This window comes from Nesoenas mayeri (genome assembly GCF_963082525.1).
Source record: "Nesoenas mayeri genome assembly, chromosome: 2".
Lineage (NCBI taxonomy): Eukaryota > Metazoa > Chordata > Aves > Columbiformes > Columbidae > Nesoenas > Nesoenas mayeri.
Window position 1 is genome coordinate 120,625,906 of NC_137543.1, and position 20,607 is coordinate 120,646,512.

The window sequence follows — 20,607 nt, forward strand, 5'->3', positions numbered from 1 at the left end:
CACTCAGAAAAATGTGACAAAAACTCCTGTGCTATACAATGGCCAGTTAGTATGCTGAAGTAATAAAACGGCAAGAAGTTCTGCAGTGACCTGGCCACTCAGCTTCAGAAAAGATGGAGATTCTGAGTCAAAGGAGGAAGATATTTCTGTCTTGGAATCCAACCAAGCAATGAAACTCCTTCTGTTTGTAATACCATTAGAATAATCCCTGATGGGGAAGAATAGGAGAAAGTCCAGGCAGAAAAAAGTAAAAAAGCTAGACAGCACACCAGAAGGATATATGTTTTTTCAGATCCAACATTCAACCACGCTGAATGGAAATCCCAAAGGATATAAGAATGGCTATAGAATAACCATTAAGAATAACCATTAAGAATATCAGAATGTCCCCAATGTGTTTAAGAAGGATTACAGCACTCCTACTGCCACTACTTGGCATGGTATTTTCACTGCCTGAGATAAGATGTTACGCTCAGTAAGTGCTAAAATCAGGAATTGCATGCTGCCAGTAGCTTAATGATATAAATTGTACTTGGAGCATACAGTCACTCTAACTTTTTCAGAGCGCCCAGGGCATCTTCAATATTTTTGCTAAAGAGCTGCAAGCTTTTTAAGGCATTCCATGACCATGGCTTACACTTTTCACACAACGTATCACATCTGAAGCCACGATATGCTTCCCATCATCACTGTAGTGGGCGTGTATCTGCCCACAGTTTCAGACACTTCCTCTGATGCCTATTAGGCTTTTTCATGACTCTCTTCTGTCTTGCTTCTGAACTATTCCATTTCTCAAGGCAACTTGTAAAGAAAAGCGTTAGTTTTATCAATACTAAAAGACATACATCGCCAGTGAAGTCTACCATTCATAACATTTAACAACATATTAGGCCTAAGAGTAAAGTGATTACATTTTTCCTTGAGACAGTCAAAATTCCCAAGAGGTTTCAATGATAAAATGCAAACAGAATCATTCAAAATTCCTACAGGGGAAAACTGAATGCTGATTTTCTTCTCTACTGGACATATACTTCACTGCAGATACTGCACTATGACTGGCATCAACACTGATGGCAATATTGGTTCTGTATCCTTTGGCAGCATCAGCTTCTTGAGAGGCACTACTTCTCTGCTCAATACAATATTAACTACCATCAACTCAAAAGGCACTATAGTGTTGTGTCTTTCTTTCTGAGTACTATTGGGCTACTTTGTGGTGCATTAGCTTTGCATCTTGCAATTCTGAAGACTTTGCACTGAATTAACAAATGTGTTTAAGAGGATGTTTCTTCCAGATAAAACAAATTCATGCTGTACTAGTTTTAACATGATGGAGGTAGCTTAACTTTAGGACTTTCTAAGTTAAAGGCTGGTATACAAGGATCTGGTCAGCATAAAGGAATTCAAAAGGCAATTAGCTGAAGAATATATTTTAAGAAGCAAAATATTCTTTCTGTGATAACCAATGGGCTGAATGTGACCACTTCACAAGAAGTGACTGGGAACAGACAACTGCTAGCTCCCAAGTCACTCTTTTTCACAGTCTTCTATTACAGGACAAGGCAACCTGTAACACTTAAACAACTATAGTGGACTTCTTACACTGATATCAAACATACTACCTGCTATCTCATAGCAAGATATAATGTGCACCCAGAAAAAAAATACTATTTTTTTAATAGTCTGAAATATAGAGTAAAATAAAGAATATTTCTTATCCATTGCTGGTACTTCACTATATTTTAACTATTTAGCAGTATGTGACACAGTCATCATCTCTATTATGTAACAAAGCCATCTATATGCTACAATGCAGTGGTAACTGTGGAAGTACTGGCTACACCAAAATGCAGTTGAACCAACTTCATAATCACAGTATCACAGTATGTTTGGGATTGGAAGGGACCTCAAAAGATCATCTAGTCCAATCCCCCTGCTGGAGCAGGAACGCCTAAGTGAGGTCGCACAGGAACATGTCCAGGCGGGTTTTGAATGTCTCCAGAGGAGGAGACTCCACAACCTCCCTGGGCAGCCTGTTCCAGTGCTCTGGCACCCTTACTGAGAAGTTTTTCTCAAATTTAAGTGGAACACTTCCCATTAAGTGATATTTAAGGAATCAATCTGGACACAAGGTGGTCTGGCAGACTGTTTCTACCCTGTAAAATACAAGACATGGTAAAAAGTAAACAGGACCCCTTAAAAGGCGCTTGATCCCCAATATCCCCAATCAGAAATAATATTTAAGCAATGAAAATCTTATTTCTGGCAGAACACTTAAACAGTTACAGAACCTAGAAGAGCTTCAGCAGAAACTATTGTTCACTCCTCAATAACCAACAGCCCGTTGCTTGAACTTCCATGTAGCATGAGAAAGAGTAGGTCCAGCCAGAATCAGACAGTAGATATCAAAGCACTCTACATATTACATCAACATAGCTTTTTGTTAGCTCACAGAAATTAAAAGAATCTACAGTGTTGTGTTTGCATGTTCAGCAGTCTAAGTCAGTTTATCAAGTTAAAATAGTGTTTCATCCAATATTCTTTAAATATTTACTCTTTAGTACATTTCTTAATGCACCTGCTATTCTTCCTCCTGCAGCTAGCCCTGCAGCTAGCCCTGCAGTTACCTGAATTCTCTGACCATGCTTTCTTTCAATTGTCCTTATTGTCCTTTCTGTATGTAGATTATGTTTAGTCCAAGAAGCTGGACCTCTCACAGCACACCTGTGCAGCTACATCTGTTGCAATATTGACTCTTTACTAAAATGAATACTGAAAAAATAAAAATTAATGTTTCAGAGTGGATAATACAAAGCATCAGAGCAGAAACAGACAGTTTAACTAGAACAATTTCTGTCCAGTTCTTGATGCTGGGTTAAAGATCTAATTTTACCTAACTTTAATATGTCTGCTCAAATTCTGCTTAACCCTTGAGTAACCTGGCACAAATAGACATAAATATGGCATTCATCAGGCTTGTAGGAGGGATCAGGCAATTTTCTACCTTGAGTATGTACATATATAGATATATATATAGAGATATATATATACAGCTATCTGCAGAACAAACCAAACAACATGCCCAGGGTTTGCAGAAAAAAAAGTATTCACAACACCAGGATGCCCTGTACTGAATTACACACTCACCCAAATTTAACTGTGGCAGTTAACTTTCAACTGACCTTTGCTAGGCAAAAGGAGTGCAGAAGCAGCCCTAATCTGCTTCTGTGCCCAAACTGAACAAATTAGCTTGAATCACATCTGAAAAGCAAACCATTCTAAAGATGATCTAAACTAACTACTTTACCTGATTTTTCTCTGAATCAGATTAGGAGTACTCACATGATCTATTAATACAGTCCAACAGAAGGGATGTGGTCTCCAGCTGTGGGCAGAAAGACTTCCAGCTGTTTGCAAAGTGACTGCATATTCTCACACTGGAGGAAACTGATTTGGGAATATAGGATGTCACCAATAAAATAAATAAAGACCAGGAAAGTACATGACAACAGAAAGTGGTATTTATCCTTTCCTACAATGCACAGACTGGAATTCCCTTCTAACTATATTTTGCATTCTTGATTTACTTTCAATGTCTGATTTATTCTTAAATAAGTATGGCAAGCAGAATTTATAATCAGTTATCCATTTATTTTATATCTTTCATACTGTTTCAAATAAGTCTAACTCTAAAAATTGCATTATTTCTTTGAATTTAATTCAACTCCTTAAGAATTGTACTTAATGGTTACCAATGCTTCTTTAAAGACTATGCACAAGAAACACAAAAGTGTAATAACGGAACATTATTTGCTTTTTATTAGGTATCCTCAGAGAAACACTCAAGATTTAGTGCAATGCAGTGACTACAGTGCTCAGCATTTAAGACAGTATTTACAATTAATATTAAATTCCTGCCATGTACAATGTGAAATCAAAGTTACATGTTTTCTCATTATATGATGGAATTTCTAGCATTGCTTAGTGATACAATATCGCAACTACCAAACTACTTCACTGTGTTCCTCTGTCATTTTACGAAAATCCAATTAATGTTTAGAAGTGACCTTAAAGGGGCTTTAAACAAAAAGACAATAATATATGGAGGTGGGGGAACACTGTTAAGATGAGCTAGGCTTAGTGTCACATATACACACTTTGAAGCTGTGATGCCTTTCTGACACAAATGCTATTACAGAAATATTCACAGACTACACCCACCATAGCCTCGTCTATCATATCTCCAGGAGAATGGCCCTTCCAAAATACATCATCCCCTTGACCAGCAGGCTATATTAGTATATAGTTTGGTAGCTATAGCCCTTCTGTCTTATAGTAATGAACAGCAAAAGGGATGAGTTTAATTTCTAATGCCATTTTATTAAATAACAAGTACTGACTTGATAGTTACCATGTATTACCCCATTGCCATATAAAATGGGGTAAGGCAAAATGAACATCTGTTTGCCCATGAAAAGGAAAGGAGGATACTAAAGCAAGAGGTTCAGCTGCAGTTCAGGTGCAGTTGAAAGAGTTGTATTGCACGGGGTACCTGAGAGTTGTTGGGAAAGACTCAGCAGAAGTTCTCAAGGGATAGTTTTTAGGTCACATAATCCCAGATCTTTTCTCTCCTTGCTCTCCAGACATGAATTAAATCAGCCTGTTCCAGGATCTTTCACAATTTAATCCCCACCAGACTGTATGCCTTCTCAACTCTCTCTCCACAAATGTGCATTTAAATGAGAAAACTAGAGTTAGCCTTCCTGATTCAGAAAAATATTTCGGCTCTAGATCCCAAACGTCCCATATAACCATTTAAGCAATGACAGGTTTGTTTGTTTGGGTTTTTTGTGTCTTTTTTTTTTGTTTGTTTGTTTTGTTTTGTTTTCTGGCAGAACTTTTAAACAGTTATAGCACCGCAGAAGAGTTTTAGCAGAAACTACAGATACGTTCACCCCTCAGTAACCCATGGCCTGTTGGTCAGAGAACTCATGGATACTTGAGATCAGATCAGGGTACAAGATGTGCCCATACAGTAGCTCACTGCCACTGGAAAACAGAAGTTTCCCCTCTCTCTTCATCCAGCTGCAGATCCTGACACCTGCACTTAGCAGATTTTTGCAAGTTGCCCTAACTTGTCAAGACAGCAGAAAACTATCCCAGGAAATGTCCAGCAGATGATGGGAAATTCAGGAGAACTGCTCCACTTTATTAGATGCAAATAAGGTCAATTAATACTGGAGAAGACAAGTTTAGCAGCAGCTTCATATTGTAGACATTCAGAGTTGGGTTTTACTCAAAACACTCTGAAGCGCCGTCTTGTTAGCCACAGCAGCTTCCTGGAGATTCTCGAAGAAATTATCTTCCCTGTGTTCTCCAACACACAAATGATATCCACAGGTACTCCAACACAGCATATTAGATACTGAGATAGAAGACAACGTTGCCTAACTTCCCAGGGAAAAGTACCATGCAGCTAACATTTAAAGCTGTTCTGTGCCTTTTTTTTTTTCTTCTTGAAGATAGCCCTTAAAGAAGACAGAAGATGGCACTGTACCACGATGTGCACAGGTAAGAATGTTGTGTTGAAACAAGAATATGATGGAAGCATAAGAAAAAAAGCACGCTGAAGTAGGCTTACAAAAGCAAAAACTAGAAAATAGAATTCAGTGGTGAAACAACCATGATATATTTGACACCAAATAAATATTCCAGTCTTCTCCCAAGCAAAAAAATTGGGCTTTACTGTGGGAGGATGGAGGGAGAGTTGGTGAAGTAGTGGTGGATTACAAAATTAGAGCACTAAAAATTCCTTGGCTCTTGGACATGTTTGGACATAGGAGAAAAATTACACTTGTCATTACTAGCTGACCTGAGACATCACAAATTAAGATACTGCTGCAAAATGTGAAAGGTAGTCTCTCCAGTGTCAAAATCCATTTTCTATTTGGCAAATGAAAGATTAAAACTGTTACAGAGTAAAATGAATTGTGAGACATATGCAACAGTTTTTCAAATATTACTTCAGACATTTGGCATTAGGTAAATCATTCTAGTCTCCTGTATAAGATAAAATAGTTAAAACACAGTAGCATTACAAAACTTCTTGGAAAACTCAAACACTGCGTTGGCTTTCATTACTCTTGTTCTATAGTAAAACAAGACAAAGAGATGCCCATTTACTTCCGTGGTTAACATCAATATAATAATGCCAAAGCTTCATTTCTGTTTTGCTGACTTTCTAAAGTAGAAGAATTTAAACTTCAAGGCATTTTATCTATTGTTAGAGAAATAATTAAAGGCATTTTAAAGGCCTTTAATACCATAATTATAAACTTTAAATATTTCAACAACAAAGATGAAACTGCCTTTTTCAAGATACACATTCCAAACAATATTTATGAAATTCTAAGTTATTCAACTGAACTTCCAAATGCTGCTTGGTATAAATTTAGCATAGGAAGGAAGCACATTCAACATATGCAATAAACTACAGAAAAAAAAAAAAAAGTAGGCTTGTTTTTTTATGTTTTGCTTCTGTATCAAGAGTTGCGGTATTTTCAAATCCTCTGGCTATAGCACACAAGTATTCTGTTCAACATGTGGTCTTCCCAGTCAGCTGCATCCTCAAACAGGTGCTTTCCATACCCAGATTTCCTTAAAATATCCATCTACTAGGAAGATAGGAATAAAAATGAATAAAATCACACTCTCTAGACTTAAAAGAAGTTGGCTACCACTTTTAGTATAACAATTGCAAAAAAAAAAAAAAAAAAAAAAAAGCAGAGACTGGAAAAAATAAAGCAAAGAACTCACAAAACATAGGCTGCTCAGCCAGATGTGCTAGAACAGTTTAAAATTACAAAATTACATGCTATATTTCCCTTCTGCAAAACCTATTTACCATTCAACAAATAGGATAGATGGTGCCCATGCATACAGTGAGCCAGTCTTTTTAAACAAATGTAAGTAAAACTGTGTAAAACAGTCTAGAAGATAACAGCAATTCCATTAAGAACACCGCCAAAAATCAATACTCAAACCAAACTTGCATCCTCAGTTGCAAGGTAGTTTCCCAAGGGTTTTGTTTGTTTCAAGGGAAACACACTGGTAGATTATCAGCTGAACACAATACCAACCTGCTCTTTAACTAACAAACTAACCTAACCCATACAAATCAATTGCCACAGAAAATGATATGATAATCACTGTAACACCTGGAAGTAATTATCATTACAGTCCACATATCCCAGTCATTTATTTTAGACAGGCTCTTTAAAAAGTAGCATATGGTACTGGACTTGGGTCTCCCATAGCAGACAGACATTTAAAATGCTGTTTCCTGCTCCTACAAGCACTCATGGACAAACTCTCAGTTATTCCTTGTTTAAAATAGACGCAGACGCTTTCTCTTTCTAAAGCATGGGGATATGTCTCACTTACCAGCAAGAATTTTTGAAGTATAGGAAGCATTTAATTCTCCATATGCCAAAGGAGTTTTTGCCCTGGGAAAGCAGCAGTAAGTTGAGAAATACAGAAGCCGATCAATTTTGTTTGTAGCTATACCCTTACAAATTAATTCCTTGGGCTGCTTCTTCAACTTACATAAGGTGTGGTGCAGGATTATGGTCAATTTCATGGAACCTCTCAAGCCCAGACCTACCCACTACCCACATTAAAAATACCTCAGCTTGATTCCCCATGACAGCTCAGATAAAGATCACAAGCTCTGCTCAGCTACAGGGCTAGAAATCAAGTCTGTCCCTTGGACATACTATGAAATTTATTGCTGATGTAAAGCACAGGAAGACAATACCAATACTTGTCCTAATACTTGTCCTAAGTTCACTTTGCTCTCTGAGCAAGTGGGAAGATTGATGGTTAGAAGAAGCTTTGTTAAAGGAGTTAATAATAATAAAAACATGTGCACATGCCCTGCTACAGGGTGAAGGCTCCACAGGCTCCAAAAGCAGCAGCTTTAATGGCTCTGCTAAGTAGAAAGAAGCCCTCAGGATTAGCCCTAAATGTCAGTACAAATGTACCTCAAAGGGCTTGCAAGAATAGAATTTTCCACAATTAAGGAAGAAAACTCTGCAGCACATGCACAGACAGACCTTAAATGCGAAATACCTGACTGAATTGGAAGAGATCTTTGTGGAACCGCAAAGGCACCTCCCTAAACTCAGCCTACTCCCAACCCATTTAGAAGAAAACTATTAGTACCTGTAAGATTTTTAATTTTCCTGCTAGCTTTACTGTCCAAAATTATTATTGTCTCCTTCCCCCACCAGTTCAACATGAAACAGATTTAAAAACATGAGTATTTGGATTACTAGCTCCCAAAATGAGAGACCATTAGACAGAGAATTATGATAGGAAGCAAAAGGTAAGCTTTATAAACCACTCTAACCCTAGGTAATCAAATCAAATTTCTGTTTAAAAAACAGAACATATTAAGCTGCTCAAATAATGGGATATCTGCCAAGAGAAGTCCATTCAAGGATTTTCATCACAGAATTAACTCTAGCTAGTCAAGTGTTCATGAGTATTTGCTGAAGACCATTTTAAAAAAATCATGACATTAAAACCTAAACTTGCTGGTTCAGTTCAATCCAGACTACATAAAACATTCCAATACATTTTCAAGTTTAATTCTGCTATCCGCAAATCAAGAAAAGGGTTGACACTTTGCAAGCATTTCGTCTCACCTCCCATGTTTTCCAAAAGAAGACTGTAGGGATAGTCTCTGTATTTAAACATAGGCTGCACATGTTCTATGAACACTGCCCCTCTTACTCTCTCATGCATAACCCCATTACTGCACCCACATGAAGTCTTATGAGGTCTTCACTCCGATTAAAACTTGTCCAAGCAAGGAAACAAACACTACCCACTAAGTAAAGATGGTAGAAAACAATAGTAGAAATGGAGCAGAGGTTTGTTCTCACATGAATGTTGTTTTATGAGGCCACATTGTGAACTACTTTTCAGATGCATCAGTCTAACTGATCATATCTAGCCTGAGGTCTCTCCACTCACAAAGCGTATTTTCTGCAATGCCTCCAACTCTGTTCAATGTTCTTCTTCCAGACTATCCTCCTTCCATTAGATTTCCAACATTTACCTATTTCTGCAATTTCCTAAGCAGCAGAAAAGTTCAGTACAGTCAAGTGCACATCTTCTTGATTGCCAATACTGTATCAACGTTCTAGAAAACCTTACTTAGCTTCAAAACAGCACCCTTCAAGTACATAAACAAGTAAAGGCTGTTCAAGTCCCTGGATATACAGGACTTAGAACCTAGAAAAAGCCAGAGACTGACCTGTGCTAAGGCAGTTTCCCAACCCATGTCATGTTGCAATAGAAGTGATCAAAAAAGATGCCTGATCTGGATCTTCCTCATTAAAAAGGGGGAAGGGGAAGATAGCTGGCAGGCTATTCCCCCAAAATACAAAAAATCTCTAAACTTGTCCTTCCTGAACACACGAGCCCTGCTACATCAGATTTGGAGGCTATGCTAGAATACTTTTCCTACTACAATAAAATGGCAGAAAGGACTTCGAGCTATCCGGCTACCTGAAATCCTGCTAAAATTTTTAGTGTTACTAGAGTATAAACAATTCTTACCATTCAAATGTAATGTCTAAATCTTATATGTAGAAAAAAAGTAAAAAAATACTTAAGCCAACTATTCATTAACAGCAAGTACACAATCTTTTAAAATACATCCCCATAAAATGGAAAGACATTGAATACTTCTAATTTCAGAGAAACAAAAAGCTTGTGAATGAAAACACTATAGTAAGTTTTTATTATGAATCTCATTACATTTGAAACATCTCAGAATCAATCCAAAGTGATTATATACAAAATGGACAAGAATCAAATGCTCTTCCCATGTCTGGAAGTTGTTGACGATTATAAACAAAAGGAAGCATTCGGGAAAAAAGTCCTAAAGTGGGTAGTAAACGTTTCCTAAACAGATTCATGTTCATGTACTTGCCTTCGATGGGCTGAAAGGTTCCAGAAAGACAGCAGTTTCAAGATGACAATGGCAGCCACCCCTCCAGAAGAACACATTTTCTATGCAATCTGCTGCCTATTTACCCAGCAAGAAGAGTCACTAGCGGGTAAGCTATGGCCAGATGAACTGTCTCGGTAGGCCACATCTGCCCATATCCTATAGATTAGGCATTTTTAATTGAGATTATCAATACTGTCATGCTCTTCACATGATTTCTTTTTTCTCCTATGAACACCACCTTAAGGTCCTTTCATTCACTGCTACATACCCCCTCTTTTGTCACTCCTCTTGCTCCAGTGTCTTACACGCTCTGTTTTCATATGTATATGTCTCCACTCTATTACTCAATCCCAGTATACTCTCTAAAATCAGTTGCTATTTACATTCCCTCCCTACATCCATATTCTTCCTCAACAATATGAAACTAAACTGCAATATAAAGGCTGAAGGTGGGCAGGTTCAGGGAACTAAAATGTTAGAGCTTTTTGACAATTTACCTCAGTGAATCAACTCACCACGAGTGCTTTCGAGCATGTACAAAGAAAAAAGCAGGACTGCACAGTGGGTGACAGAGAACTCCCACTCCAAAAGGCAACCATCAGATTGGCTAACTACAACACACAAATCTACAACCTTAGTCTCTCCCAACAAAAACAATATATTTACACAACCTCCAGTGTTTGATCAATTCCATACATCATTTCCAATGTCTGCTTGAGCAACACTATCTTTTAATGAAGCTTTCGTATCTTATTTATAGGTGTTAATTTAAGTTTTCATTAATGAAAAAAGTTCATAACAGCTCAAGAATCCATCTAGCAAACATGTTTTGAGCCTAACAAAACCTGTCTTTTTGGCTGTGCCCAAGGAAAAATTCTAACTTCTTTAACCTTTCTACTTCTGGAATGCAAGCAATAACACTGACCTTATGTTTATTTTTACCAGTTCATCCTCATTCAACAAAGCCCACTAATGGTAGATGATGGTATCAGTGACAAGAAAGTGGATTTCTATCATATATATATACACATACACACACCATATTTCCCACTAGCACAATTATATTACCTCAGTGAGGCATGATAAACAATGGCCACCTTGATGACAGTTAAAAAGCTGGTGGTTTGAGCGATCAATGATGTCGGTTTGGAAGAGGCAAAGATATACATGAGACTGTAGTGCTGTTCAGTACCAGGAACTGGCAGGACAGTGGGAGACAACATTCCCAGCAGTAGCAGGTGAACAAATGTAAGAGAGATGGCACCGGCATTCGATCCTGCATATGCACACTGCTACAGAAAGGTCTCATGGTCAGACGCATGAGCTTATGTATTTCCAGCTTAAGCCAGCTCATTCACTTTTAAAGTAAATGGTGCTAACCTGGTGTGTAGCAAACTGTTAAAATTCCCAGGGAAAGACAAAAGTTTGATCTAATGTCATGGGATATGCTTAATGATTTAGATAATCGTTCTTACATGTGTGACTTAATGGTCAGAACTGTGCAAACAGAATGAATATTACTATTTTGATAGCATTCCCTGAAGACTACTGATGTACCAAAAGTTGTTGCTGTTTCAGTCAGCAGCAGCATCAGGATGCAGTGGTCTTGCTAGAGGTATCTACCTTGTACGTATACATAAATATATATACACATACATATATAGATTATTATGTATAGAAACAATACTAGCAGCCAAATAAAATAGCATACGGGCATGCTGGAACTGTATGTTAGACAATCTAGTATGTAGAAAGCAGTCCCTGTTCAAGCACCCTGTAAACTTGTTTGCTTTGGTTCAGTAGCCATGCTGGCATTTAAGGTAACATTTGACAGAAAGAGTGACCACATTTAGCATCTGACTTAAACATGTTGTTGTACTTTTATGAAAAACTTTTACTGTGTACTTGTGTGTATGTAGCACAGAAATTATGCTCTTGGTCCACCCAGCTGCCAAATCAACCAACAGATGAACCGAATTTCAGACACAAAACCTGTCCATCCCAAGGTACCACCACCGTCCATGTTTCGAGTCCTTGGCCTGACAATGAAATCCTGAATTTAAATGCTAGAGGCCTGTCAACAGCACATCTTTAAGTCAATGCTGACTGACTTCATGTATTCGCTCACCTGACCTAGGAGCTCACAAAAAAAAAAGAATCACATACATTTTTCAAAGCCTCTGGACCAGCTCAAGTATGGAAAATAAACACAGCATGAGAAATAAAAATGAAGTGGCAATACTATATGAAAGAGGTATTCACTGTGGAAAAACAAAACAAAACAATAATCCTAGTAACAGCAAACAGGTCACAAGTTTCTAAGTGATGGTATAGTGACCTCAAAATACCAGTTTCTTTTTTCCTCACGCAGGCGTTGTTTTATAATGGAGATTAAAAGCAAAAGCTATCTTCTCTCTACTGCCTTGGCCTACTGTACTACATTTGGGTCATTTCTGGAAGAAATGTCAACTGCAGTAAGTCTAAGAGGTTAGTTTTACAAAACAAACAAACCTCCCATCCCCAAATCAAAACCCAACTTTACTGTCAGAAATGCAGCTTGAAAGGGCTATTAGAAAAAGATAACACTTGATTCCACTACTATGCAGAAAACCCAAGGCAAATCTCCCCTTCTTCCCACCCCAGATCTCCCAAGCTTCTTATGTCCATACCAGCAAACTGGATTCCTAAGTAAATAAGAAAGCTTTCTACACCTTAGAAGCAAGAATATTTTTCCATTCAAAAGAATGACAGATTTGTCTAATGCTCTTCAGGTTATCAAATATAACTCAGCTTTCTCTCTTGATCACAAAATGAATACTAGAGAATAGGTGACATTGCAAGATGTCTCATGCAAACTTGTCAGAAAAAAACAAAGAAATGGAGAAAACTACAGAACTGTTTCACCAGCAAAGACTATGGCTACTGTTCTAAACAAAAAAAACCACCACCACCACCCCCCCCCCCCCCCAAAAAGTATCCCATTTACCTGGACAAGCTGCTAAAGAAGTTGTTAAAAAAAAGAGGACTGCTTCTAATCTCTTTTCATAAGCTCCTTCCCCACATTAGATTCAGACTTGTAAGACCCTTAAAACTGTGAAAAACACTCCTACCTAGTCACTCAACAGTATTTAGGAGTAACATAATTTTTCACTCTTTCAGGAATATTGCTGATGCAAGAGAGACTCCTTTGTTTTTCCTTTCTTTCTACCATTTTAGGTTCTCTTTCCTACTAATTAACTTAAGTGCATTTGCCTCTACCATTTCTGGCATGCAGCAACATGACACTGGCATGATTCTTGACATTTCAACTGCTTCTCACCGACCTGCATTAAAATCAATAAGTTCTATCAACTTCGTCTGTTCTCTAATTAGCAAAGGTACATACAGCAGCATAGGCGGCAAGATCTTCTGTCTGTATACTCAGGAAGATGACTTTGCATCAACTTACACACTGCTTAAACCAGAAGTTTATCTTTACAATCAGATCACAGCTATGAACCTAACTCCCACAGCACCTTTTTAAAATATCTTTCAAGGCTTTGTAACAAAAGTTACATAACTAAGCACTGTAATATTTCCATTTATCCAACAAGGATGAATCTTTATTGCAAACTCGGATAAAGTTGTGAAAATTGTAAGTTGCATGCTTAATAAAAGAAAGTGATGATAGAAAAGTCTTTTTGCTTAAATTTAGATTAGAAGAAACTGAAAACTACTCCGGAGGACACAACCTGGGGTTCATAGCCTTATTGCAGATGTGTTTAACTGTGCTCCCCTCGTTTTTAACTTCATTAATTGAAAGGTCACATTCCTTCCATTCATTTGTATTTGGAGAAAAACACTTAAATTATGGGCAATTACTTGATGTTTTGAAGACATTTCGAGATATTTGGCTTTCACATCACAAAGCATGTATTGCTTCAGCATTTAAAAACAAAGCAATTCCTTGTTCTCTATCTACTATTCCGAGCCATGATTTGTGAATGGATTACATGGCGGGGGGGGGGGGGAGTGAGAGGGGAAAAAACAACCAGAAAAGAGGAAGTTGTGCTTTTGAAACTATCAAAGTGGAGTGCACGCTTTGCAAATAAGTACAATTTCAGTAACAATTTAAGATTAAGTTTAACACAGAGTATCTACCATGCATTTGAAAACGAAGCATCCTCTTCCTTCATGAGATTAACAAGAAGACTCGAGACATAAAATTTTAAGTTAAAAACAGAGAATTCATTTTTCTAAAGTCATCTGTGGCTTGCCCTACTTAAAGTTCTAAAAAAAATATCACGGATTCCTAGGATAAAGTAGCCACTAGTATAAAAATTCATTGTCACATTTTTTGCATGAAAAAACTGCCCCACAAGTCCTGTCATCTTTGCCTTGCTGCAAGGAACAAGTGCAGCATTTCTTGATCTTATACATAAAATGGTTTCAGTCCCCTCCAACAGGGACAAGAACAGACAGCTTCTACGGGAGGGAAAGCAATCTTTAGAAAAATCAAGATGCATGAGAAACAGCAAAAGTCCTTGGGCTCAGGAACGCAGCTTTGAAACACCTGGCAGTAAATCAATGTCACCCATTTCACCGTAATCCCTCAAGTCACTTTTATGAAGATTACTTCCTGAACTGCATTCCTCACCCTCCTCCCTCCCCGGCCGACAAGGGCTCTAGGGGAGAACCCTCCGAGAAGCCGCACCGCACATCTGGAGACCAGCGGCGCGACACAAGGACCCGGATCCGGACGTCGGTCATGTTGGGTACAACTGTTCCATTACGACGGCGGCGGCCGGAGCCCCCGACCCCTGCCAGTCACCCCCACCTTCCTGCCAGTGCCACAACTTTCCCCGCGCCCCTCAGCAGCGCGGAGGAGGGTCCTGCGGCAACTCCACCGCCTCCTGCTCGCACAGCTCCGCCGGATCCGGGGGTACCGCCGCCGCGCTCCCTCCCGCCCTGGGGGGACGCCCCAGTGCCCGGCACTGACGATCGCGCCCGGCGCTTCCTTTCCCCCGCCCGCCGGCTCTTGCCCCACGGCGGCCCCTCACGCCTGTCCCTGCGCTCCGCGACCCCCCGAGCTCGCTCCGACCTGCCACTGCGTGTCCCGTCCGCACCGCCTCCTTCCCTCCCCCCTTCCCTCCGAGGCCGGCCGCGGCTCTCGGCTCCCTCCGCCCGGCGGCCGGGGGAACAGGCAGGGCACAAGTTCGCGAAGTGGCGGAGCGGGGGGCAGGCGGTGGGGGACCTCCCGCCGTCCCCACGGCCGCAGCGGGGAAGCCTGCGGGGCGCCCCCCACCTCATCCGCTGGGGCACACGGCGCCTGCCAGAGGCGCGCCCCGTGAGGGGGCGGCTTTCCCGCCTGCCCGTCCCGTCCGGTCCCGTCCGGCGGCGGCGGAGTCCCTCACCAGGGGTCGAACTCGTGGATGATGCTCTCGAAGCGGATGACGGCGAAGAGCCGGGAACTGAAGCCGGCCAGCCAGGCCAGGAAGAGGATGGTGAAGGAGAGGAGCGACTGCCAGCCCGCCGGCTGCGACAGGCCCCCCGACAGGCCGCCTCCGCCCGCCGGGGGGCCGCCGGCAGCCGCCGCCGCCGCGCCGCCGCCACTCGCCCCAGCGCGGCTGTTGTGCAGCGCTACGGAGTTGGCGGCGGGTTTGTGCTTGTTGTCGGGGGCCGAGTGCTCCGCCATGTTGTACCCGGGGCTCCCTCGCAGCCTCTCCGCCTGGCGCGTGCGGGGAGGAGGCGGAGGAGGGGTGGGGGAGGGAGCGGGAGGAAGGGCAGGGGGAGGGAGGCTCGGCAGGGGAGGGGCGGAGCCCGCCCGCTCCCTCAGCGGGTCCTCACTGACTCCCCGCCGCCGCCGCCTCCTCGCTCAGCCGCGCTCTGCTCCCGCCGCCGCCGTCACCATCCCAGTGCGGCGCGCGGGGCCGGCGGGCGGGGCGCAGGGGGCCGGGGCGGCGAGCGACTCCGGGGGCGGGGCCAGTGACGGAAGGAGGAGGGGCCGAGAAGGCGAGGGCTGGGCTCGAGGCGGGGGGAGGGGCCGGGGACCGCGCGCGCGCGCAGGGTGAGGGAAGAGCCGCGGGCGCGCGGCCGGCGTCAGGGAGCTGCGGCCGTCCTGCGCGTGCGCGCGCGAGGGGCCAGGCGGGAGAGGAGCGGGGGCGAGCGGGCGGGCGCGAGGGCCGGCGGATCGGGCCCGACCGAGCGGGCGGTTTGACATTGCCGCCCTCCAGTGCGGGAGGAGCTACGGGGCAGGGGCGGGGCTCCAGAGGGAAGGCGAGGATGGCGGGGGGGAAGGGACCAATCCTCGCGGTAGCCCTGCTAACAGGAACTCCGTGACGACCTGTCACAGAGCGACAGGTATTTAAAAGGGGCGGGTGCGAGCCCCACGCAGCCAATCGGAGTGGCGGGCGTGAAGGCGTGGCAGGGCGCGCAGAGGAGGTTGTGCTCGCGGCCAGCCATTGGTGAGGTAAAAAAGGGGCGGCGGTGACTGGCGGCGGTTTGCTCTAATCAGAGCGAGGCCTGCGAGTCACGTGGGCGCCCTCAAGAGCAGCGATCACCGTGGGCGGCCGCCAGCCCTGTGTCAGGGCTCCGCAGTGCGTGTGGGTTGGCGGGGCGGTGTCCTGTCGTTGCCGCCGCTCCCGCCGTGCCCTGCGCCGGGGCCCCCCCGTGGAGCGGAGTCTGCTGGGAGGCGTAGTCCGCGGGGTGGGGGCGTGCCCGAGCCCCTGAGCGCGCCAGGGGCAGTGCCAACAGCCGTAACGGCTCCAACGCCCCTTGCTTGTGAGGGGAGTGCGTTTGTGGCGGGAGGTAGCAGTGGCGTCAGCTGACCCTGGGCAGCCCTGCGGGTTCGTTTGCATCCCCTAAGGGGGCCCTGAGTTGGAATGAAGTGCTGGTCATCTCTCTTGCAGCCCGCCAGGCTGCTTCTGTTTCTCTCATGGTGTGAGCTTACTCTTGGATGCTGTGCCCCCTTGAGGTTCACGTACTTTAGATCCGTTTATTTCAAATATTTAATTGCCATTGTGGAAATAGTGTCGGCTGCAGCAAGCATTGTGCCAGAGCTTGAGCCTCGGGCAGTGAGGAGGAGCAGCTGAACGCAAGGCCTGGCAGCCCTCACCCTAGTGCATTCACCTACCTCTGCTGGGACCGCTTCTTCCAGTTTGGTGCAGAGCCCGGCAAACGGAAACCTTGGTGCTTTTTTGCCTTCCTTCACCCCCTCCCCCCCCCCCCCCTTTTTTTTTTTTAAAGTGCTTTATCTTTTAGGAGTTTTCACAATGAAATGCTCTTTGAGAGTCTTGTAACTTCCTCAAACATTTTGTGAAACCTGCGGTTACAATAAGGGCTGAAGAAAACTGAAAGACTGAAGTTCTGCAGTCACACTTTTTGCATGGTCTTGCTGACCTTCCATCTACTCTGAAATGGCAGGAGACTGCCTGCTTTTAGAAACAGTATGTTGCTAAGCACAGGCAAAATAAAAGCTAGATGGCTGTTTGCACTCATTACACCAGCAACTCATTTTGTGACTTTTTGTAGGGCTGTATTTTTCAAATTAAATAGCCTGGGTTTTGTTTGAGCATCAGGCATTCCCTTTGATACACAAACATGGCTCTCCAGAGGTCCTGAAGATTTGCAGTTCAATTTCACTGGTATAGGTGGGGGACTATGTTGGGCCTTAGCTGACTAATATAATTCTAATTAGTCCTTGCTATTGTCTCTACTTTTATTTTATTTGCCAGAGGAAGAAAACAGCATGTGTCTTTGTAAGAAAAGTGCAAGCCTTTTTATTAAAGTTTTTCTTTTATTGGAAAGCACTAACAATTTGTAGACGATGTAACTATTCTTCCTCAATCCTTGCATTAGTTGCTGGGGTTGAAAGCGGAGTTATTGTATTGTAAGATGTGTATATGTTTTAAGATGAACACTTTGATATACTGTTGCTCCTACAGGACTCCCTTTTACATACTCTTTTAGAATAAGGCTTAGGAAAACTTCCAGAAAATTTTGAGATTCGGTTTTGCTGAATCTGGCTCTTAAAAGGCTGTGGATTTTGTTTGGCAGGATTTTTGTTTGCTTCCTTTTTAGTACCATGTTCTTTCTTATTTTTGTTAAAATAGGCCAATAATATGTTAAAGGTAAAATAAATTAGACATTTGCCCCTTTTCTAGTGTTGTCAGTGAGGCTTTTTTAATGAGCTGACCAACTGGCATTTCAAGTGAAGGATTTTTTTTTTGAGCTGACCAACTGGCATTTCAAGTGAAGGATTTTTTTTTTAATTGGCTCATGAACAAAGAACAGAAGTGGCTAAAAATTTGCAGCTATTAAATGTTTTCTAAAATGCATTGACTGATTTTACAACAGACTCAGTCCTAGTCTACTTTTCTGAAATGACAATGTGTTATTTCCATTCTCACAGTTGGGATCCTGCATATTGGTAAGAGCAGTTCAAGCTTAACAATGCAGTAGAGGAGCTGCTTTAAATGGTAGCATTGTATGTAGTATACCTTTATCTTCTCCCCTGCCCCTGGCCATTTTTCTGGATATTAAGGAGCCAGAAAGCACTGATGATGCATATCAGCTGGAAATAAAATGTGTGTACCAAAACTTCTTTTTATGTAAAATTTACTATCAGTGTTAACTTTCCTTGATTGTGAGTCTGGTTTATTTAAAAATTATTGCAGATCATGGTGTGGATAAGGTTATATGGTGGTTACTTTACATTTCAGTACTGTAGTTTTTACATCCAACAGGGAGGTTATTGCATTCTGACTATACTGATGGAGTTAAATCAGACAATTTTTTGAGCACAGACAAACCCAGACAGAATGTGATTTATTTGAAGACTGACTAATGGTAAAGTGTTTCTGTCATTGGTAACAAATGATATTGTTGCCTATTCATTTTCAAACTGTTCAAAAGTATGTACTGTTGAATACCTCAGAGCTTGGGCAATGAAATCTAGTGGCAGCAAAAGCAAAGTTCTAGTAAAAGCATTTATTAATATTTCTTTAAATATATTGTTTGAATTTTTGTATGACATAAGGTTTAGTAGTCTTACAATAAAATTAATCAAATGCACACAGATGAAAATTCATAGACTGCTATAGTTAGATGGAGGGATTCAGTGATTTTGATACTATACTGCCACAACAGAAATGTAAAATACATTTCTGTAGAGCAGGTGAAAAACATGCATATTGGAAACTGCATTCAGCTTGTGCTTGATGAGGAAAGAGGTTTTTCTTATATTCTTAAAAAAAAAAAAAAAGTGACACTTTTTTGCCCTCCTATCATCTTCTGTTCTTTCATTTGTTTTAAGGTAATTTGGTTTGATTTGTTCCACTCTGTGTGGTGGTGTTTTTTTAAACACAAAAATCCAGAAAAATATCCACATCAGTCACTGAGGAGTTGACTTTGCATAGTGATTGTGAACAATTTTGCATATAGAGAATCAATTCCCTGTTGTGAGCGTGCAAAATAATAGCCAAATGCCTTAAGGAAAAAAAAAAATACTCTTCCATTTTCAAGCTTCCTTAATAATGGAATTATTCAGGGGATAATGCCAAGCGCAGAATTAATGTTATGGTTGTACAAACCAGAGCATCTTGGAAGTTGTAGAGCTGGGTACGGTAAAATGTCAGAGGAGAGTACTCATTCTTCAACACAGCTACAACGTATCACTGATCTTCAGTCTGCTATTAGAAAGAACAGCGAACAAAATTTGTGCTGAAAAGAAGTGCACATGGACACATCCAGGTAATAAGTTATTAATCAGAAGTACAAACTTGTGATTGGTGGGAACAATTCATACTTTTCACCAAACTTTATTGGCAACAGTTCAGAAGTGTTTATTAACTGGAGTAGGTACCTTTGCTTAGAAAGACATTTGAAGAGCAGTTCAGGTTTGAGGTGAATAAGCAAGTCTCTTAAACAATCCTTCCAAATTTATGGTCCTGCAGATGAACAGGTTAATACGTTTGTTGTTAAGATTTTTTGAGGATGTCTTTAGAAATTAACAATACAACACTTTATGAACTGAAGAATGTTATAATGCGAGTAGCACAGTTGAACATAACTTGATAGGGTAGAGGATGATTTCAGCTATGTGCTGAGATCATAATTGTTTAAAAATGCATGACAGTGTCTAGATCAGAGAAAACATAATACTGTTGCACATAATTATCCTTGAGAAACTGAAGTTTAATGCATTTAAAAATAACTCTATTAGTCTTCATAAAGACAAAATGACATGAGTTTAAAAGAACTTTAAAATCAGTTTAATCAAGCAGGTGCAACCCTTTGTGGATACGTGTAAATCAAGCCAGTTGTAAACTGATGCAAGATTGTCTGCAAAGAGCTCTGCACCTGTGGAACCATAATGAGCTTTTTAATTGATTTGAATTAAAATGGCACAACTGTTGTGTTTAGACAAGGCTTTCATCAAGCGTTTAATTCAATAGCAGTAGAAACTTGACCTACTCCTGAAGATGTTCTGCTGGTGATTTTTCCTTTTCCTTTCAAATAACTTAAACATGTTGATATTCCTCCTCTGATTCTCCTGTCTTAATTATCCTACTTAATTTCCCTTTCCCATGACCTGCACAGTAGTA

The 20,607-nt window shown here is 41.5% G+C and overlaps 1 protein-coding gene across 2 annotated transcripts in view; it reads right to left on the reverse strand.

Annotated features, from left to right (window-relative positions):
- STT3B (STT3 oligosaccharyltransferase complex catalytic subunit B) overlaps positions 1 to 15,897 on the reverse strand; it is a 52,828-nt gene extending 36,931 nt beyond the window's left edge. For both annotated transcript variants that reach the window (XM_080338919.1, XM_080338918.1), the window contains exon 1: positions 15,418 to 15,897. In XM_080338919.1, the coding sequence (XP_080195045.1) occupies positions 15,418 to 15,698 (281 nt within the window). In that variant the 5' untranslated portion in view covers positions 15,699 to 15,897. The remainder of the gene's footprint in view (positions 1 to 15,417) is intronic.
- Positions 15,898 to 20,607: the final 4,710 nt, after the last annotated feature.